This window comes from Boleophthalmus pectinirostris, unplaced genomic scaffold, assembly GCF_026225935.1.
Source record: "Boleophthalmus pectinirostris isolate CB_2022bp ecotype Guang Dong unplaced genomic scaffold, ASM2622593v1 HiC_scaffold_12, whole genome shotgun sequence".
Taxonomy (NCBI): domain Eukaryota; kingdom Metazoa; phylum Chordata; class Actinopteri; order Gobiiformes; family Gobiidae; genus Boleophthalmus; species Boleophthalmus pectinirostris.
In genome coordinates this window covers 17,393,134-17,417,194 of record NW_026571018.1, presented here as the reverse complement: position 1 = coordinate 17,417,194, position 24,061 = coordinate 17,393,134, and the positions used below count along the sequence as shown (strand labels likewise).

Here is a 24,061-nt window from a genome sequence, read left to right as displayed (position 1 = left end):
ATGGAGATGAAAAAAAAATCACCAGGTCACCAGGGGAAGTGACAGGGCAGCTCTGTGGATAGACAAGCCCACTCAAGAAGAATGTATATATATTTCAAGGTTTTTGTGTAGCAATGAATGCAACTGTAACTGAATAAATGCTAGATATATATGTTTATAAATGCGAGGAACATTCGAAATGCAATTACATCTCCATGGAGACCAGCAGATAGTGGAGAGCTCACCAAGAATGTTACAATGTACTTTCAAAGGTGTACATATTTGGAAGAGGATTCGTCTTCTGCTTGTCCTTGAATGTTTCATAGTATGGTATTAACACATCTATCTTTAATTTATCCAATTCCAGGCATTTTTATTGCTAAAAAATACTTTGTTTGGTAGAGTAACCAGCTGGTCTCCATGAAGAAGGTTTTTTTGCCGTCTACTTAAAAACTTAAAAACCCTGTGCCCTTTAAACAGTAATATGAAGAATGCTGTGTAAATGAATTTAGTTACAGTATACTGAACACAAGAATTAAAATGTATTTTAAAATGTATTCTGATACATGGTCCAATCAGAGCACTGCATTATGAATACTTAGAATACTTTAATGAGTTGCATTATATTATAGTGTAAAAAACATATATAATTCATTGTTATTAGGGATGTAACGATATCCAAGTCTCACGATACAATACTTTCATGGTATGAACCTCACATTACAATATTTATTGTGATTTCGTGGGAAAGCTCATGATATGGTGGGGACTCTCACGATTAGGGATGTAACAATATCCAAATCTCTCTGTACAATATTTTAATGATATACATCTCACAGTACGATATTTATTGCAATATTTTGTTGAGGCTAATATGCTACTTTTCCTCTTAAAATGCCTTGACAAGATTTAATCCAAAGAACTCAGACTTAAAAGTGCTTAGAACTGTTATTTCTTCATATAGTCTGCACTGAAATGGAGCAAAGGATCATGGTCTATGTAGTTCCCTCTGTCTTTTTTTTTAGCTACTGCTGCACCATAACTCTTCATTTAAGCAAAGAGACTTGTAATTCAATATATTGTGATGGTCTACGATATTATTGTGAGAACTTTGACGATACGATATCACGATATCAAGATATTTCGGTTAGTGTTACATCCCTAGTTGTTATGAATTCATTTTCACTAATACCATGCTGTTCAAAGCCAAAATGACATGATGCAGTATTGTTACGTATTCCGTGCCATTTATGAAAGTGTACTGTAAAAAACACCACATTAAAGAGTAGCTGTGCTGGAATACAGTTACTCAAAATTAAAATTCAGAATACATATTTTCAGTACATGCATTCAGTTACTTCCTAACACTGACCTTTAACTATTTCAACAAATAGCATTTCTAATTATGGCACTCGCTATACACACACACTCAGAGAAAACCATGTATCATTTTCTATATGTGACTGTATACATAACCCTAAAGACATCCACAGAAGCCAGTCCGATCCCCCGCTCCAAAGCCAGTAGTCCACACAACGTCTCAGGGCCCAATAATTTGTGGCTCCTTCTACAATTAGCTCATGTAGCGCTTATAGCTAATCCGTATCTTGGCAGCGGTCCATGCGTGACCTGGCATGTGTCCAGATGTGGGAGGAGGATACAGTATCTCTGAATTAGCCATGGAGCCTCTAAGTGAAATAAGTGCAGAATTGAAGAAGACTAGACTTTTGGTTGGCTCCTCCCCTTGCCTCACGCCCCAAGTACGCATGCGCTCCCCTCTTCAGCTTGCAGACTAATTGTTGGCAGCCCCGAGAGTTTAATAAAGAACAAATTGCGGTTATTGGTGAGCAAACAGTGGGAGGAGGGAGCGCGATGGTTGCAGAGTCAGTGAAGGAGTGAGAGAAAGAGAGAGACAGGGACAGAGAGAGAGAAAGAAAGAGAGAGGGAGGGGGAGTAGCAATTTAATGAAGATCTGTGACAATCTGGAGCAGGCGGTTCGGTAGACTCAGCATACAAGATGTACAGTAGAATGGGACCAAATTTCAAGTCTGCCACTGGACATAAAAAAAATTGCTATATTGTAACTATAATTCTGTATTGAGCTACTGTATTTTGACACGTGGGTTCCAACTATTCCACGTTTTTACTTACAGAGCTTGGGTTTATGAACACAAAATTATGTTTTGTAGTTAAAATCTGTTAGGGCTCACAAAAATACTTAATCAATGAGGTATTTTCAGACTAGAAAGTAATATCCGCATTAGGGAATATTATTTAAAAGTCACAGCGACATTATTATTATATGCCAAAATATCAAAAAGGAATAAAATAAATAAATAAAATAAAACTATGATCCATGCTTTACACTGGCACAGACCAACTATATTTTCAACGCACAGTTAAACCCCATCAATTCCCCCACATGCTCTAAGCTGCAGCCTTTTCTTTAGCCTGCAAGTTTATCATGCAGAGCGCACACAGGCCAGCCCACAACTCCGTCTACCCGTCATGTTCCCATAATGCTTTGTGGCAGCCGCAGCTAGATTCATGCACACACGTATTGATTTTCCTCCTAGCCTCTTCCCCCTCCTCTCCTTTTTTCATCTAGCTAAGACCCTAGCAGGGAATTGTCTTGCAAGATGTGTTGAGAAATGTTAAGAAAACAAACCTATACGTATTTTCATTGCCAGCTTTGTTTATATTGGTGTTAGAGAAAAATAGCAAAGTGCAATTTTCTGATAAGCAAAAGGTTGCGGTTTATGTTTTAATAGTTCAAGTTCAGACTCTAAACATGTCAAGAATAATTGACAAAAAGAATCACATTTCAGAACATGTTTGGACTATGGGGTTAGCAATTTCTAAGCAAAATAAAACTGGGTATTTTGTAGTTTGAAGAGGAAATAACGGTACTTCAAAAACTACACCTTTAACGATTTGCTAATGTCCATTCAAATTGCAATTGCTTTAGTTACATTTTCATACACAAACCAAGATTCTCCACCTGACCCATTTTTCAGAGTGGCTAACAATGCTCCAGCCAATCATGGGCAGAGGGGATGACAGCGCATGGTAAAAGTGGGCACACGTCATAGGAGAGGAGCTAGCCTGCCTGTCTACAAGCATACACGCAGTTATCCTATCTTCTGCTGCGTGTTTCTGTGTCTCTTAGTCACATAGGGACCACTAAAACTATTACGCACCAGCCCCCAGCTCCAGCTCAAGGCTGTGCTGCACCGATGGTTACTTATACAGGAAGACAATGGCAGCACAATACAACATCCGCCAAAGACAGCTACATTTAAGGCAGTGCAAATCATTCTTTTCTTTTTTTTGTAGATTTAGTCACCCAAAAAATAAATTTTATAGGTGCACTGTGAAACCTTTCTGGCTGCTTGCCTCAATGGAGATGTTATTGCTTTCCCTGGAATGTTCCATAGTATGACATTAAAAATTTCCATCTATTATTTATTCATTATTGATGTTTCTGTTGCTCAAAAATACATTAATTTTCTCTGTAAATAGGGGCAACTCTCCATAGAACTGAAATGTAATGTTACATAGTGCTGCAACTTGCTTGTCTCCCTTGAGCTGGATAGGTTTAGTCTACACTGTGGAACATTAGGGACGAAGCAATAACATTTCCATGGAGACAAACACATAGCAGACCATCATCTAGAAATATTACACAGTGCACTTTTAAAAACAATAATTCGGTTGTATTGTGTATTGTAGTGTGCCTTGGTTGAAATCATTAATATTACATCTAAAGTGACACCATGAGATACAATCAATACTTAACCATTTTATTGGAAGACCAAACTGGACTGTTGCCATAGCGATTAACAACTTAAAATTAAATATTATATCTTTTTAATGGGCAAAAATTCTCAAAATGTTGCATACAACAGAAAGCTGAAACCCATGCATAGAAAGATTATCAGTGCACTATGGAATTCTTTTTTAATCTTGTACAAAATTATACATCAAATCAAAATAAAGCAGCAATAAATTCTGCTTTACAAAATGTTTGAAACAATTCATGTCACCTTTTTGCTTTTTGACAACCATTGTAATAGAACGTTAACATGCACTGATCTTTTAAACGTGTATTTTCCTCACAGACGACTTCAATAACAAATCTTATCATATTATACGTGTTTCTTCAAGGCCAATACAAAAATTCAATTGAGAAACAGCAGAATAAACACGTTTTGCATATAATTCCTTGTGGCCCAGTAAATCAATGTGATTTTTCTGCACAGCATGGCAGCCTCCAAGGACGTGAGTGACTGGTCTCCATGGCGACAAGATGGAGGACTTTGAAAACACAGGTCAGCTTAGGTGTGCTCACATCCTCCGCCACGACCACAACTGTGCAAATATACACGTTTAAAAAAGGACACACAGAGAAGAGAGAAAAGAGAGACTGCAGACAGATGATAAGGTTTTTGATACCAAGTCTTGATATTTACTTCAAAGGGCCATTATGCACAGCCAATTTAACCCAAATGAGTCTGCATCTCAGCTCTGGCAACCACCCGGGTCTGTGCAACTATACATGGGTTTCAGAGTGATGAAAAATGAAGACAGTTGCCATAGCGATAAACAATTTAAAACTACTTGACAGAGATATATGTTGCATTTCTTATATAGCCTACTTGAAATTAAGGAGCCTAAATATTATTGTTCAGCTGCTGGAGTGTAAATAAATGAAAATTTGACAGTGGTGGAATTACACATTAGCTTTACTTTTATTTTTATCTAAAATGCAGAATGGGGTTTGATAAATAATAATCTATCACTAATCTATTTTTTTCTTCAGTAATTCTGATTTTGTATGCAAATTCATACTGACCAAAACTAAGAATGTTGTGGACAATTTCTCAATTTCATTCCTTTGGGGCAGAATCATTGATACATTGGACATAACAAAGTGCATACAGGTGAGCAACAACCAAAGACGCAGTAGAGAAAAGTGACTGTATAAAGGCCCAGAGCTGTGTGCAGAATGAGAAGAAGCCATGGTGCTATAGTTACTGCAAGAGATGGGGTTGGCCCTCAATTCTCCCTCTCTCCCCCTTCCTCTCTCTCTCCTCCCTCCCCTCTATCTCCTCCCTCTCGTCTTGCTTTCTCTCTCATTGCTGCTGTTTCTGAATACAGAGCAGAGCAGACCCAGGCAAATGACTACAAGGCCTCCTCAGTGACTGCAGCAGCCCATGCACCTGGGACCACAGCACAGCCAAACAGCCACACTGGTCATACAGAGAAACCAAGCACACGCTGTATACATTGCTATTTTAAAATGCTTTTGAATTGAAAGAGGCATTAAAGTTGTTGATACCTCATCAAAAACATACCTGGAGTTGTGCTTTGTTTCATTCACACATTATTATTCGTGGCCCGCTACCAAACGACCCACAGCCCGGTACCAGTCCACGGCAAGGGGGTTGGGGACCTTCTGATCTAAATGATTCTAGTAAAGGTGTGTGGAGTTTAAAAACACAATGCAATGCATTTCTTGTATTATCACATGACATCATTAGGTGAAACAGAGTGTTTTCTGAGAAGAACTCAGCCTAAATATGCAGGATTTGTATATTAAACATGTGCAAATGAAACAAAACACAACTCCAGGTTTTTTTTGTGATGGGAAAAAAATTATAATATAGATCAGAAAATAGTATAATAAGATCTTTACAATATATATCCATACATTTGTCTACTGTTATATTATATTTCAGCATTTAAATTTTTAGATGAATACTCATTTCCAAAACAAAGCATTTTTGTTTCCCCATGGTCATATGTGAACCATTTAATTATTTTGGTGAGAGCCTACCTGCTGTTTCAAGGTTACCTCAGCCACTGGAGCGTGGAGCAGTGACTTGGCTTTATGCTAATGTCCTTTCAAATCAATATGTTACTAATGAATATGCTCTGCTTCATTTGACCACATCTTGCATAAAGCATACACAGATACTGAGGAAAAGAAAAAAATACTGTTACAGCAACTCAGTGTTAGCTTAATCTAAACCTAAACAATGAGATTCACAGTAAAGCATTGTAAATCCATCGAAATCAGTCCTGATTGGCTGTGCTCGACAATACTGACAATCCTCTTAGTACAGTACAGTTTAGAGATTTTGCATACTTGAAAACACATGCACAGGACTAGGCCTTTAAAGGTGCACTGGGAAACTTTTCTGGTGGAGGGTCCGTGACCTATTTGTCTCCATAGAGATGTGTTCACTTTGTCTGGAATGTTTTACGGTATGACTTTGAACATATCCATCTAGCATTTATTCCTTAAGGGTGTTTTTATTGCTCAAAAATACAATAATTCCTTCTGTGAATAGGGGCGACTCTCTACAGATCTGAAATGTAATGTAGCATAGTGCTGTAACCTGCCTGTTTCCCTCATGATAGATAGATTTTTATGCAATAACATTTTCATGAAGACAAGCTGGTGGTGGACTAGAAATGTTACGCAGTGCACCTTTAAAGAAAATAAATGAACAAATACCATATTGTGATTACTGGAATAGACTCTTAACCAAATAGACAAAATTAGTGATTATGTAAACAGACTACGTGGGCTTAAAGTTACTATATCTGATTTTTACAGTCTTAAAAACATGAAAAACAGAATTAGATCATTTTAAAAGGATTGCATTGGTCCTATGTCATTCAGCTTTTACCTTATGCATTCAGCGCATCCTAATTATTCACCGTAATGATTTTATAACTTTCGGAGGCCAAAACAGTTTGCCGTCACAGTAAAGCTAACAGCAACTAGCATGCTAACCACACACTTCCAAATTCTGTGTCATTAAACCACTTTATAAATAGATGCAGACACAGTGGACTTATTTGGACTTCAAGATCTGCATATACAGTACATCTATATACTGTTGCCAGATGAATTTTGGTCAAATACATGAAAATAAATTGGGTACAGACATTTCAAAATGGAAAATCATATCAAAACCACTTACGCTTTTCAGGAATTGGACAATTTATTCTTTAAAAAAAATAATAATAATAAAAATACAAGTTTGCTGTGTTGTGCTTGGGATTGTCAGATGGTCAAAGAATATAAAAAAATAAGCCTTCAAAATCGCTGAAGGTTCACCACTTGACTATGTTTTGATGCCTTAGATGTACTGGCTGGAATGAATACAAGGCTATAATAAATAATTTAGACAAATATTGAGTTTTTCAGATAAAATGTGATTAATTATTACTGCGAAAATCTTCAAAAAGACAATCAATATGACAAGAGGCTTTCTTCTGCACCCATGGACCTCATTATTATTTAACTGTAGGGCAGAAAACTGGAGCGTGAAAATGGTATTGTCAAAGGACTTCGGCTAAAACTCCAGACGTATATCTCACATCATTTTACTGGGAGCACAAATGGAGGCTTCATTTTCTATTCTTTTCTAATGGACTGCATTGTATACTCTGCAACAACTCGAAACTCTTAAACTCAAAAGCCAACTTAAAGGTGGAATGTGCAAGTTTTCTGGTGGAGGAGATGGGGATATTATAGCTTTGCCCAGAATGTTCCACAGTATGGCATTAAAGTAATCTATCTCTTGCACTGATTAAACTACAGGTGTTTTTACTGCTCAGAAATACTTTGAAAAAATGCTATACTAGATCATGTACTGTGCGTGGGCTCGTTTCTCCACAGCTCTGACCTGTAACTTGACCTGGTGGTGTCACATATTTGTCTTTATGGAGACAGATACGTTTAATGCCATACTGTGAAACATCTTGAAGATAAGAAGAATACACGTACCAAGAATGCATAATCTGAGTACACCTTTTGAGTACACTAACTGTATTCCAGCACGGTTACACCTTCATTTGTTGGTATTCAGAATTGCAATTTGATTACACAATTTAGGCTTCAAACTACATAGCATTGGTGAGAAAACTGACACTACTAATTTTTCCTTCTCCGACGAGTGATAGGAAATCCATAACAAACCATGAAATAAATATAAAGTTGTTTAAATCCTATGTTACGTCTTTACACTATCATTGTCACGCAATGTAAAAGTATTCTAAATATTCAGAATACAGTATTCTAATTGGACTGTGTAGCAAAATATGTTATAAAATACTATAGGTATTCTGTATTTGGTTATTAAACACATTTCCAAAGTATTCCCATCACTGCGTATGACAGACCCTCCACCAGAAAACATACACAGTGCCCCTTTAATAATTTATTTAAAAACAGCACAAAGAGCAGATTCCACAGTTTTTGGATTTAAAGCTAAAGTGTTGATATTATTTTTCACTCATGAAATATTAAAACAGGGGAAAGGTTGTGATGGGAGGTTTAGCCAGCTATAGAAGCATACAGTATAGACTGGCAGACATAATACAAGAGAGCACTAAAATGGGTATGCACACTCAGACAGGGATAAGGACCATTTGCGAGCAAGAAACCGAGGCCTTGGTCATGCAATATTCAGCACAGAGAGGAGCACTGGGTCGGTGCAAGCCTGATTTTTCTGACAACATTTACATGGTTGACGGATGCATGGGATTTATAGGATGTGGCAAGGGCTAGACACTGAGACATAGAGATATTTTGATATTTCACTTTAAGTATTATTTTTTTATCCACAGTTAACCAGGAATTATGTCAAAAGCTTATAGAGTTATAGCATTTCCTTTAAGAAAAAATTGTTTATTCAGAATGATTCAGCTATAGCATATTTTTAACAAATGGACAGGTAATTAGGAGTTAGGAGACTACCATCAATATTAAATTCAATGCTTTTAATGGTAAAAATAAGAGAACACAACAAACTTGGGAATGTATACACAAGACTCATACTGTTAGCAGCAATTTTGATTTTTTTTTTTTTTATATTATTTTATATACATTTTCTGTTGTCAGTGTTTGTCTTTTCAACACAAACAACTGTCTGTATTCAAAAATGCTCTGGGCAAATCCATTTATAGACAATTAAGGGATTGCTATAGATTTCAACATGGCCGATTTCACCTCAGCAGACAAATGTGAAACGTCAACAAAAACAGAGCAGCGGTCCGTGGCCAGCGTTTGCCCTCCATCCCAAAGCAAAATGACATTAGCTTTTGTCTATTGAGTTTGCTAAATGCCCCACATAAAGTGAATTTGCCCCCCAGGGCTGGGAAACAATCACGCAGGCGAGCGCTCCATTTAAGTGATTTGAATGATCGGGGCGCTGCAGTGGTGCACGTGAGACGTACAACTGGGTCAATACACAACACCACCGAGGCTCTGGGTCTGTCACTGTCACTGGGTCAGACTGACGGAGAGGAGCCAGAGCAGGAGCAGACAGGGCATCAGGGCCAACCACGTACAACTAGTCAAAACAATGACTGTGTATGATTTAACACAACTTCACTGTACGCTAAGGTTGGAAAAATATTCAGTTGTGATTTTATTCTATTACAGTTAAAATTAGACTTGTGATTTATGTTTGAAAAGTAAGATTCTGTTCATCTGCATGCATGTTTGAAGAGATCTAAACTATAGGTCTAAGCAACAAGATAAAAAACAGCATGTTTTGCAGAGGATATTCTATTAAATTAAATATTGCAACCTTCATGATTTTATAATCGCACCAACTCAAGTTTGGATTTAAATTTGATCATGATATATTACACACCTCTACATTTCACTTGCTAATCTCTGGTACAACAATTATTGTAAATTATACTTACTGTCACAGCTTTTTCAGCTACTACTCCTCTTCTACTGTACTGCTAATGTCACTATTACAACAACCGTCACTTATAACCAGTAAACTACATCAGCAAATACTGCTGATACTAAAATAACAATATGCTATTTCACTATAGGACCATACAACATTCTACTCACTTTGCTCCTCATAAACATCTAATTACTTAAATACCTTTGCTTTTGTACACCCTAGTTGTCAAACTTTCAAATCCTACAGTACCGAAACCAAAAATATGATCCCACATTCTTCCACCAAACATCTTAGTAAGTGGATATGTGTGGTATTAAAGGAGACTTACTTTCAGCGTTGATTGACATGGTGTCCTTCTCCCAGGACACAACAGTGATGTAGGCCTCCACTGAGGCGGGGATAATGCACTTGAAGACCGCCACATTTCCTCTCATGGCCTTCTGGTCCTCCACCCGGACTGTGTAGGGCTCCCGGAGGACTGCAAACACACACAGAAGCTCAATATGATATAATGTACCTGTATATATATATATATATATATATATATATATATATATATATATATATATATATATATATATATATATATATATATATATATATATGCGTGTGATAGTCCTCTACCAAGACACTCTACATATTTTGAATAGTGACAGACCGATACATCCGTCTGCCAGTACGTTAGGCCGATATTTGCACCTTTGCATATTGGCTATTGGCATTATATCTCCTGTGTCCTGTAATGTTATGATTAAAGTACTTTCAAATGACTCACATCTTTGGAAATGAATAATAACACCCAACTTTATGTTATTGTGAAACATTTTCATTTTGCTTATTTATGCTGACAGAAAAGAGGTTTCCGGTTTTGGTTTTGGCTTAGCTCAGTAATTACAGAGGTATCAACCATAAATCAGGTGCAATCTGACAGTTTAACAGCCAACTCCACCACAGTATTCTGGCTTGTCCTCCAGCTCAAATAGAAAGTTGTTATGTCATGTGAGCACAACCTACTGAGCCAAAAACAATCTTAAAAGCAATCTGTTCTTTGTGTTGTTGAAGTAACTATAATATTACGACACCTTTTGAAGTACTATAGAACTATAGAGGATACTGACCGGCCTTAATGTGGACATCTTGGCTCCTGATTCTCCCTGAGGGGTTGTCCGCTGTGCAGTAGTAGGTGTTGTCATGGATGAGTTTGCTGAAGCTGGAAGGGGGGATGTGGAAGATCTGGAGGGTGCCATTGGGGTGCACATGGCGGATCCCTGGCACATCATAGATCTCCTCGCCGGTGGCCAGGTACCAGCGCAGAGAGACAGAGGGCGCTCCTGCAGCGGGACAGGGCACCGAGGTCCCTGTGGTGCTGGCGAACACTACCTCTTGCACAGATGCATTGACAAAATATAAGCTGAAACGAAGATCTTCACAGAAAACTGCAGAGAGAGAAGAACACTAAAGTTAGACATACAATAAAATATGAGATTACAATGAAGCCAAGGCTAAATGAAAAGTACATGAGTTTGTCTATGCAGTTGATTATACACTGGTTTCAGTCACATGGCTATTTTCTGTCATGGACACCATTTTGAGAACCTCTGATCATTGACATGATCAAATATTTTGTATCGGTATGCTAATTGCTATGGGAAGTATTACATTATTACTTTATTTAACCAGTTACATTGAGATTACTAATCTCCCTTTGAGCCCCTGTGGGTCCAGAGCAGTGAAAAGAGCAACATACATTTACATAATCACAAGAATTTAGATATTTTTTTTTGCCAACATTTCTAGATTTAGGATTATAGTTCTATACCCGAGTATTATGTTTTTTGCAGAATAAGAAGACACATTGCACTTAGAACATTTAATGGATTGCTGTAATCTTTCCTATGCACATTACTGTATAAATTATTGAACCAGTAGACAAAAATCCATACATTCTCCCGACAGGCTCATTTACATGAGATTTAATCAGAATTACACGGCTCTGTACCCTCAATGATATTTAATCTGTTATACTTCATATATCACTGTTACATTTGGCTAATACAGAAGCGTTTCAGTTTGTGTTTCCATAATTATGATTCTCATTTGGACCAAATTGGCCCTAAAAGCTGAAGAGCACTCATGTGTTGTGTGTACAGTTGTTCCTGTTCTGGCCTAATGAAGCTAGACAATGTAAAGGGATCATGTTTCCAGACACTGGCTCCTCAGTGGGATAAAACTGACAGTGCAACTCTCATCTGTAATGGAAGTCCACCTTGCAGGCACTCAGCCAGGATGAGGATGTTGGCAAAAGCCCAGAGAGACAAGGGAAAACCACTGGTTTAATGTACAGAACTATTCATTTACTTTATGGTACAGACATGTTACTTCTACTATAGAGCTCAGGGATAAAACGTCATTAAAGGAATAGTATTAGCAAAATCCATCATGTTTATGTGCAAAATCAATAGAGAAGCATTACAGTATAAAAAGTAACCAAAAAAGCAGTGCAACAACAACCTCTCCGTATACACCAGACAGCTACAGCAGTGTGCTGCATAAACCTGCTCTGTTAAGTAACCTGCCATACCCACTGTAACCCACGGTAACCCACTGTAACCCACTGTTACCCACTGTAACCCACGGTAACCCAAGGTAACCCACTGTAACCCACTGTAACCCACAATAACTCACAGTAACTCACCGTAACCAACAAAAACCTACTGTAACCCATTGTAACCCACTATAGCCCACTGTATCCCACAATAACCCACTGTAACCCACCGTCACCCACAATAACCCACAATAACCCACTGTAACCCACGGTAACCCACTGTATCCCACAATAACCCACTGTAACCCACAATAACCCACTGTAACCCACGGTAACCCACTGTAACCCACTGTAACGCACTGTAACGCACAATAACTCACCGTAACCAACAATAATCTACTTTAACCCATTGTAACCCACTATAGTCCACTGTATCCCACAATAACCCACCATCACCCACTGTAACCCACTGTTACCCACGGTAACCCACTGTAACCCACTATAACCCACTGTAACCAACTATAACCCACTGTAACCTACTATAACCCACTGTAACCCACGGTAACCCACTGTAACCCACAGTAACCCACTGTAACCCACTATAACCCACTGTAACCCACTATAACCCACTGTACCCCACTATAACCAACTATAACCCACTATAACCACTATAACCCACTGTAACCCACGGTAACCCACTGTTGCCCACTATAACCCACTGTAACCCACTGTAACCCACTGTAACTCACTGTAACCCACCGTCACCCACAATAACTCACAGTAACTCATCGTAACCCACAATAACCCACTATAGCCCACTGTATCCCACAGTAACCCACCGTAATCCACAATAACCCACTGTAACCCACTGTAGCCTGCTCTCATGCCTCTCTCCTCTGTCCCCGCCTTGCCTTCCGCCTGCCCAGCCTCCATGTGCGACAGCTGCCAATCCCTGCTCCCCGGAGACCAAACATTTTAGCGCTTCATAAATTCCTAATGAGCTCACTCAAATCACCGGCTACTTCCACCCAGAGCTCGCCCGACCTGTTACGACAAACAAACAGCTCCACAGACACGTGTTTCCGCACATCGGAGAATAGACCCCGTTACTTCACACTTATGGCACTTAGGAGAGCCAGCCGGAGGTGCTGAAGAGAAGACACTTGTACCTGTTGACAGTTAAAGCCCTGTAGGTCTCATCCACGAGGAGCAATGGAGAGAGGGACTGTGACGGTCAGCTGTGAAGACATCTTTATTGATTTGGAAACGTGATCTTTAAACTAGCTTCAAAACATGGGGCAATTGGGAGTTTGGGTGATGACAAGAGGAACTAAAGTGTCACAGGCCAATAAATAATAAATGTGACAAGGATGCAGCGCTTGTCGACATGCATAATTACACAAGTATACTTCAGCAATGCTAAATAGATATTAAGTATTACTATCTTAGTTAATAAAATCCTTACCATTCTTGATTGATATAATATAATGAAAGATGGAGCTCATTTAGTTCAGGGATAAATGCTGTCTCCATAGCCAACTGTCACAATACTAGCTATATTTATATAATTTCCCTACCTCTATATTATTGAGAGAAAAAATAATAAGAAAAACTAAACAAACTGACTTGACAAGATTACAGTTATTTACAGGTCATTTTGAAACAACTAGTCTCTTATTTTTATCAAGATTATATAACAAAAAAGTGCAGACACCACTGACAGATAATATGACGTGCTGAATATGGAATTCATTTGATGATAGAGGACTTAAAGGGCCTATATAAATAAATCATATATATGTTTAAAAAATAATTTAACATACACTGCTACTATCGAGGCACTTATTAGGGTTACAAAATTAATGGTATTTGAATCAAAATCACAATTTCAATGGACGCAACTAGCAAATCACACAAATAACAAAACACTCCGATCTTTGAACAGAATCCTATTATGAAAACATATTGCAAATGTAATACTTGTTCGAAAAATCACAATAAGATATTTTTCTCCTATGCAATATTGACTAGCCATAATGCATCTGCATATTCTTCATTTAGCTTCATTTAGTGCAGTGTAATTGTACAAACAGCTTGTCACTGGTGTTTGAAATGTGTATTAAAGTCCCAGCATCTGTTGTGAGCAGCAGGGCCCAAGCTGACGCCCCATATTTCATCACACTCACACACAGATCCCAAACAAACACTGATTGGCTGCTGTCATCTGCATAAATTTTGAGTTATGTTTACAAGACGGAGAGATGAACAAGTGTTACCATGTCTGATGTTTTTTTCACATCATATATCCTTACAGTATTGGCCGTTAGAGGCAGCTAAGTGAACAGTAAATGCATTGTTCTCTGCAAATGTGCAGTGGACTTCACAGTTGCATAATCTAAGGGAAGAAATCTGCTGTTTTGTATACTTTGAATGCTGCAATAACACAATGACCCACTAAGACTGGACGGTTCCATTAGAGCTGAGCATGTTGGGGAAAATCTGGCATTGCAAAGATTAGATAAGATTTGCAATATATGTTGTAATAATAGCTCAGAATTGACAAAGAGACTGAAAAATAATCTGACAAAGCTAATACAAGAATCACATTTGTACAGATCTAAACTACAGGGTTATGCAAGATAAGAAATTTTGTTGTTTGCGGAGAAAATTACAGTACTCCAAAAATTGTCGCCTTTGTGATTTGCTCATTCGAATGTGATAAATCTTGCAGCTCTATAACCACTGAGAGACAATTTTGGGACAAGCCTTATCTAAAACACATGTAATGAATAAAATTTGACATCTTTTTTGAGGGAATATTATAAAAAAATATATATATTTTAGCTTTCTTCCATGTTATAACATTGTTCCCTCATCAAAAACATGCCTGAAGAGGTTTTAGATGTCATCCATGCGTGTTTGAGTATTTAACGATCTCTCCCGGGCCCTATTCAAGCCCTCCTTGTTTAGTTGTAAGATTCTGTGCAATGCTGAGCCGACAAGCCTCCATCATTCATGCTCCCACATGACAATTCTCCATAAATATGAAAAACATGATACAACAACTTATACACTACAACTTGACAAACCTGATGCGATGTCCGATGTGCATGCTGATTTTGTTGGGGAGAGTAGACTTAAAAACAAAAGTGAAACTTATAAAACGTGAATATGTTGTCTTTGGCAAATACAGCATTGTAATTGGATGATCTAAAAATGTTATGTGCAGTTCACACCCTGTAGAAGCAAAATCCCCCCATTTTAAAATGATTGTTTAAATGGTTAAAAAATGTATGTATATTCCTTGACACAGATTATGTGTCCCCCTCGACAAATATGTGTAATTTAAAGATTTTCTTTTAAATATATTTTCTCAAGCAGCCACTTCCCTATAATAATTAAAAAACATGTCATATATATACTTCAAACCAACAATCTTATGCTTAGAATTTTACAAAACCAGGAACAATAAAAATACGAAGTGGACATTAATGACTTAATAATTAGCTGCTGTAGTCTATTCTACAACTGTATATAAAAATGGACAACTTTGCCAAAAATGTTCAATTAACAACAAAAACAACTATCATGCAAAAACACGATCAGAATCACCCTTTCTTCCCAATGAATGAACTGAATAAGTCTTCATAAGTGCTTTTGTCTCTATCTGCTCTTCCATAACTTATAAAATATTGAGTGCACCCCACTATTCCACTCCACCGTTACTGTGCGGTTTCTGGGTGGCTGCGTCCTTCACATGAGAAAGCCTGATGGCCTCCCACATCTCCACAGCTCTGGTGGATCTGGTACAAAGGTATTTATTTTTCAGTGCAAACAAGATACAAACAGGAAGAACGAAGTCAAGGGTTAAAGGGTGCACCATCTCAAGACATGGGCCTATTGTAAACTAGTGTTGTCACGACGATACTATATAAAAATCTCAAACTTGATTTCGATACCAAAGAATTCACTCAATACTCTGTACAATTATGAAACCACGATGAAGCTAAAACCTGCTCCTTTTTAGTAATAGAATATAATATTCTTATACAAAATAATAGTGCTTTCTATATCTTGGTGTGAGATCTTATATTTGTTTTGATAAAACTAAAAATAATACCAAAACTGTTAAGGAAAGGTCAGATTTTGTTCTGGTAATGTGATTTTTTTTTTTTTTTTTAGTATCAAATAGTATCTGATTTTTGACAGTTTCCTTTATTATATTTTTCTGTCCTTTCCTTGAATGAGTTTCCAGCTCCAAGTATCTTCAAGAAATAACTGACAAATGCTTTCTACAAAATTTCAATGTTTTCAATGGAATTTGGTTTTGCACAGTTTTATAGAGAACATTCTGGCAAATAATAACTTTACTGGTCAACAGTCCAAGACATCTTTGTAGTCAATGAATGCAATTTTGTATATTTGTTGTCAAAATTTTAAAAGTGTAGGATATAAGAAGGAACAAAATATTTCTGTATGATAACTTAATACGATTTTCTAAATTCTTGGTTGACATTTTTTGTTAAACTTATTTAATTGATCACTGAAATTGCCACGCATATTATATCATAATTATAATATAGCCTTAAATATGCACTATGTAACTTTCTGGTAGAGGGTCCACTTACTGCTGAGCTCCTTGCTTTTCTTCAAAATGTTCCACAGCATGGCATTAAATTTATAGTTCTTGCACTTTTATTAAGAGTGTTTTCATTGGTCAGAAATGCACAATTGTGTTTGAAATTTAAAAATGTAGGATATAAGAAGTAACAAAATTTTTCTGTATGATAACTTAACGATTTTCTAAATTCTTGAACTACCTCTCCGCAGATCTGACTTGTAACTTGTCCCCTGGTGACACCTGCTGCTTGTTTCCATAAATATAGATAAGTTTTAAAGCCACACTAGGGAACATTAACGACTGCACTATGGAGACAAGCAGGTGGAAGACACTCCATTAGAAAAGTTACACAGTGTACCTTTAAATCTTCAACAATTCACCTCTAAGTTTCATATTTCTAAAAACTTTACCTATGGACAAGAAAAATCATTTGTACTAGAACTATACAGGCCAACAGAACAAGGCACTGCAATCCTCAAAAGGATAAAAACCGCTTCATCATCCTCAATTGTACAAAATTAGATTAAACTGATATTAATCCTGTCTAACCCGTGAACAAGACATAACAAACGAGGCTGGATTCATCACGCGCTGCTACAGACAGACCGTGGGAGGTGCTGTTTGTGTTCACACTGTTGAATAATCATCTCATTAACAGCTGTCGTCCAATGCAGATTTAACACTCACAAATGTACAAGTGAGAATTTCAATGTTTGGTTTCCACAGAAGAAACAAGTCCACACTGCAGAGTCTATGGATAACACTTTCAGAGAAGATAGAAATGCGAGCTGGGGCAGTCAGGGAAAAGAAACAGTGGGGCTGTATTTAAGGACCCACTGTTTTCTGATATTATAATGTTGTTTCCTCATCACAAACATACCTAGAGTTTTGTTTTGTATCATTCACACATGTTTAACACACAAACTCTGCATATTTAGGCAGAGAACACTTTGTTACATCATGTGGTAATACAGGAAGTGCTCAACTGTGTTTTTAAACTGCATACACCTTCACTGGAATTGGATCATTTCAGGTCTGGAAATGACAATCTTTACTGAACTAAAGGTAAAAGGCAGCTGTTAACTTGAAAACTATTACTTCATGACAACCCAAGGTGAAACCAAGCATTTCAGACTTGAGACATAGACAGACTAATAATAAAGGGTTACTCAAACACAACTCCAGGTTTGTTTTTGATGAGGTAACAACATTATAACATGACTTAAAGCCTGCCCAAGGATTACAGGTGGAAATTAGCACTAGAGATACAACCTGTTAAAGTTAATGTATATTGTGCACTGTCTCTGTCTCATTAAAAAATATAGACTAAGCTAATATGTGAGAAAAAGACCTGCCCCATACCCCGTACAAGCCAGACTATACCAGAGCAGTCTTAATCAACATCTCTTTCCCCATATCAGAACCACAAAGAGGAAAAAGAGATATCGTTTAATTATGAATAACACCCATCTATAATAAATGCCTCTTCCTATGTTGTACGTTTTAGCCTGGCTGACAGCAAAGGGGGCAAAAGGGGGTGGTCCTGTCGGATAGAGGAGTGAAGGCTGGGTGCGCCCTGTGTCCAGCTCTGGTTGGCACTGCCCCAGGTGTCAGCTTGTATTGGGGCAGCCCTGGGTGAGGAGTGTGATGGAGGATAGTAGGTGACGCTGTAGTGATCCCCCCACCCCCACCCCCTTCGCGATCTCAAGGGCAGCAGACACACATCGGTCAAGGGGAGGGCAGGGCTGTGGAGTGGAGGAGGGGGAGTGTAATGTCTGGACCTTTGACGAGTCTACAGGCAGAGAGGGCTCCAGTATCACTATTTCATCTTTGCACTGTTTTCTCCTTAAGACCTTAAGATATATATATATATATATATATATATATATATATATATATATATATATATATATATATATATATTTTTTTTTTTTTTTACTTGTACATACACATTTATATAATTATGCCTTATTTGACACCAGTCTCTTGTTATTTTTTACTACTTATTTTGAATGTATATCATTTTATTTTTTGCTCTTATATTATTATAATATATTGTGATGTGTGAGCTACTGTGTCCAAATAATTTCCCTTGTGGATCAATAAAGTTTGTCTAAGTCTAACACATAGGCCACAATAATTACTATATGGATTTATCGTGCAATATATGAAAGCTGGAACAATATATTTTGGGTCTCAAAATGTATTCTATGTGCAATTTCTTTGTAAGATTTTTTGGTTTAGTACAACAAGATCTGAGCTGTAGATAGTTGAATAAGTGACTTTTATGGCTAATTATTGCTTCACTCTGTTATTCATTTGTTGCAGCTCAGGCCTCTTACTGATACGATCTATTTAAAATGGTTTTCTGGGATTATCCTGTTTTATTGTTACTGTCTCAGTGGCATAAAGTAGTTTCAATATTATCATTTATCACTGTATATCTGTATAGAGATATATCCTGCTTCAAAATGTGTTATTGTGACAGCCAGGCCTATCATGAAACCATTATACACTGGAGTGATAGGGGGGAAATATGTCCATGATTAGGAGTGGATAATAAATAATAATAATAATAATAATAATAATAATAATAATAATAATAATAATACAGCTAATATCTCTCTTTGTTTTTGTTTTTTTCTCATCCCAATGCCAGTATTCAGATGGAATTTTGGCAGTCCATCAAAAATGGGTTAAATTGTGCATCTAAATCTCTTGGTTGAGGCTCAAATATCCTAAAAAAAAGAAAAAATTTACCAAAAAAATGCAGAAATACCAACTTATATGATTATTTGGAATATTACATTGCAAATTTCTATTATTATTATTATATTTTAATCAGCTCTTTTTGCAGTGCTTTTTAACAGATTTTAATTATAAATTGATTAACTAGATAATTGTAATTTTACATGTCTCCGAAACACCAATTTAATGTATTTTTTTAAACAGCCCTATTTCTAGTTCATGATCTTAATGAGATTTTCTGCTTCCTTTGGTCATTGCGCGTGGTCTACATCAAGCAGCTAATCACCCACTCACACATTCAAACATCGCTGTGCGCCGACGCAGGAGCAAGCATCAAGTATGTTAAGTGTCAGGCCCAAAGACACAACAACAATAGTTATAGCAGTGGTCTTAAATTTGAATCACTCTGAAACACATGGATATGTATTTGTGGAAGAGGGAATCAAACCTTCAAACTCTTAGTGAGTGGGCTATTGCTACCAACCAGTGTACTATGAGGTATCCATATTTATCTAAATTTATATTATGAAGAATGATCAGTTTAATAAATATTTACAGTTATATCTCTTACATGTTTAGGTCCTATCAAAAAAATAAATAAAAAAATAAAAATGTCAAAGACTACTGGGTCATGTTGGTTAATGATTTAAAAGAAATCTGTCTCTTTTCTTGCATTTTAAAAGTGAAAAAAATGCATAGGATGTTTCTGCAAAAAAGCCTTCATCAGATTTTTTTCTTACAATAACATTTGACATTTGCAACACACCTACAGTTAAGAAGGGCCTGAGACAAGATAACACAGTAAATATTCAAATACCCCACTTTTTCTTTGACCAAATCTGAAAACTGCAGAGTCTGAAATACTGCTGCAGATGCTCGGAGCTGCACTCTGTCAATGTCCATCAGTGGTCTCTTCCAAATCAGCAAGCAATTTATTTAAGTAAATGTCTGATCAATACAGGCCCTAACACAGAGTATAAGAGGCCTATGCATTAGTGTGTGCATTAGGCTGTGATGTGTTAGAGGCTCTTTGTTCAGCCTATATTTACCTCCACCCAGCTCCATTCATCAACCATGGACCGCTGTCTATGCTTTGTGTATAAAACGTCTTATTTTTGATATTTCCGCTTCTCTTTATAGGTATTATTAGAGCTGCAGGATTAATTGCAGTTTGAATGGGCAAAATTGTAATTTTTCTGAAGTAACCACCATAATTTCCTACACAAACAAAATGTCCTGTTATTGAGCATAAAATCTGCTATCCCACTCTGTGAAGGGGACATAGGGGACTGGGCGTCGAACGGATATAGACACCTTTAAACATTTTGATGAACATTTGACGTGTGTATATCCAGTGTTTTTGTGTAATTTTGTTTATGTGTTGGGAGTGAAGAGATTTTAACCATGTTATAGTTATGTATAGTTATTTTCCCTTCTCATTTACTCTCTCTTAAACTTATGTATCTTCCCTCTACATAACCCCCCCCCCCCACCCGCACCATCTCCAACATAATATTTATTTATCTATCCTCCCCCTTTGGAGAGCAATAAAAATCCCTGTAATTGAAATAATGCCATATATACATAAGTTTAATGCCGAACTATGAAACATTCAAGCCAAATGCAATATCATTATCATGGAGACAAGGAGATGATGAGTCAGATCATCAGAAAAAAGAGTTATATAGTGCACCTTTAAGCTCTAAACTAGGCCAGTAGAAGAGACATTCTGACCCTCATCAAGACTGAACGACCCATATTTAAAACAATGATGTTCTTTTTGTGTATTTACAGTGTAGACTGGGCACTGAGCTGTGGTGTGTTCTGGGGCAGCTCCACTGGGGCAGAGCAGAATGTGGGGGTAATTAAGACTGAGCAGAGGCAGAGGACAGGGGACAGGATAGGCTCATTGTCACAAACACAAGGCCACAAACAAAACTAAGGATACACTGCTGCGTTTTTCTGATGGAAGGTACAGTATGGCACTTGCTTCTCTCCATCCATCAAAATGTTTGTTTATGTATCTCCATGGACACACGCAGGTTACCCTTTAGTCCAAGTTAGAGGGTAGATACTGAAGAGGCGACCCTGCTAACAGTAATAACACATATTTCCATTGTGATAAAAACACCTGCAACTGAACAGGCTAGATAAATTTTAGGACTGCAACTATAACAATTATTATAGTAGTTGAATAGTCAGCATTTTTTTCCAATTAGTTGATTATTTAAATATGTTAATATGAACAAAATAAAGGTAAAAATATTGTGATTGAAACCTTGATACAGAAAGCTATAGATAATAAACCAGATATTGTTTACTTTCATTTTGAACATAACTAATCTGTTTGTGTTTTGACTTCACATAGCAAATGTCTCTGTCTTGTTGTGTGCTTGTGATTGTGTGTATTATCTTTAATCTGTGTGCTCTGTGTGCTTTTAGTATGGTTTAATTTTACTAATATGACTACAGTTAATATTCACTGATCTGAAACTTTTTTGTCATGTGTGCAGGACTGAATGTTATTGTGCCTATGTCCTGTTTTTCGTTTTGCCAATAAATAAATAAACATAATAATAAAAAAAAACATAATAATTCTATTTTGAATAAGATGGTTTTATAGTTTACATAATAAGTTCAGTGTTTCCCATTAATAGAACCGTCATAGGCTGAACCAAATCTATGGGAAACACTGAAGTTTAATGCCATATTATGAAATCCTCAAGGCAAAGCAATCACATCCCCGTGGAGACAAGCAGTTGGCAGAGCCCTCAGAAAAAGTTCTACAGTGCAGCTTTAAGTCCAGACTGAGTAGAAGCGCTCGAACTACAGGCCTCATCACGACAGAGACCAAGTCCACGCTCCTGCCCCCTCCTCGTGCCCTCAGGCGATACCCAGCTTGCCCTAAAGACTGACAAGCTCTCCTCCAGCAAATCTGCGCTTCCCAATTTGCTCTCATGAATAATGTGGAGCTGAGTGGCGAGCGGCGCTATGTAAAACCAATGAGAGCCGCTCTGATGTCAAGTCTCGGGGGCCACACGAGAGGCGGTGGAGTGGGGCGCTTGATGCATATAAACGCTCATTTAAATGCGCGCCAACAGGAGGGGGAGTCCTGGGCACACTCAAGACCCTAATCAGTTACATCAGCAGAGCAAACGGACTATGGGCTACAAATCAACACAGACACATGACAGTGACTGGAGCGGGGAGGAGGGAGAGTAAACAAGGCCGGGCATGTGCTAGCGCTATGAGGTTAATCTGCATAGGCGCATCCACAGACAAGAGGAGAGGGGAAACAGATACATCAGAGATTCATAAAGCTACATTAGCCTTTTTAAGTGACGCAGCACGGAGATGACAGCGCGTACCCAGCGTAGCATCTCCTCATATTATTCCACATGGATATACTAGTAAAAGTGTGATTAGGCCTGTCATGATAACACATATAAATAAGTACATATTGCTTAAAGGGCCCATATCATGCAAAACTGACTTTTCTGAGCTTTTAAAAAATTTTAGAATATTGTTAACTCCTCAAAAACATACCTAGAGGTGTGTTTTGTTTCATTCGCACGTTTGAGTAAACTTTTATTAGTCTGTCTACATCTCCAAAGCTCAAAATGCTCTCTTCTACCATGTGATGTCAAGTTAACAGCTACCTTTAACCTTTTGTTAAGTGAAGATTTGCAATTCCAGGGCTGAAATTAGTCAAATGATTTAGTGAAAGTGTGTGGAGTTGAAAAACACAGTGGAGCACTTCCTGTACCACATGACATAATAGGGTGGAACAGAGTGTTTTCAGTTTGAGAGAAAAACTCAGCTTAAATAAAGTGTGTGTGTTAAAACTCTGTGAATGAAACAAAACACAAACTAATGTATTCCACTGTCACCATAACCCTAAAGCAGGTTTTATCCCCAAAAAACAGTTCTAAATCTAAAATATTATAAAAAATTACCTGCAATAAATAAATAACAAAGTCTTTAGTAATAATTAGTTTGTATCTACACAGAGTCCTAGAAGTTATTGAGTCAACATTCTATAACTCAAATCTTATTGCACTGCCATACAATAACAAAAGAAAAGAAAAGGTTTACATGATAAATACTGACCCCCAAAAATAACTGTTCCACCTTTCATGTATTTAAAGATAAGTCAATATAGTATTTATTGTGACACGCCCTGAATCATCAATTAGGCCTGCAAGTTACAGCGCAAATCAAATCTGAATAGTCATAAGCCAACTGCAATCAGTTTTAATTATTTAGCTGATTTTCTTCTTCTAAAATATTGTGTCTTGTTACGTAAACAATTACAGATAGCTCTGTAGTACAGTCCTCTACAAACATGTTTGGAAATACATTGGATTCTTGTTTTAGTTCAGAATTCAGTCTTCTCTTAAATGTTGACACCCCTGGATGTGTTTAAATTGTGAACTTTGAACA

At 37.3% G+C, this 24,061-nt stretch overlaps 1 protein-coding gene across 4 annotated transcripts in view; it reads right to left on the bottom strand.

Moving 5' to 3' along the window:
- LOC110169097 (cell adhesion molecule DSCAM-like) overlaps nucleotides 1-24,061 on the bottom strand; it is a 162,636-nt gene that overhangs the window by 107,153 nt on the left and 31,422 nt on the right. For all 4 annotated transcript variants that reach the window (XM_055148442.1, XM_055148440.1, XM_055148441.1 and 1 more), the window contains exons 2-3: nucleotides 10,823-11,140; nucleotides 10,033-10,182 (exon numbers count right to left, since the gene is read on the bottom strand). In XM_055148442.1, coding sequence (XP_055004417.1) covers nucleotides 10,033-10,182; nucleotides 10,823-11,140 — 468 coding nt within the window. The remainder of the gene's footprint in view (nucleotides 1-10,032; nucleotides 10,183-10,822; nucleotides 11,141-24,061) is intronic.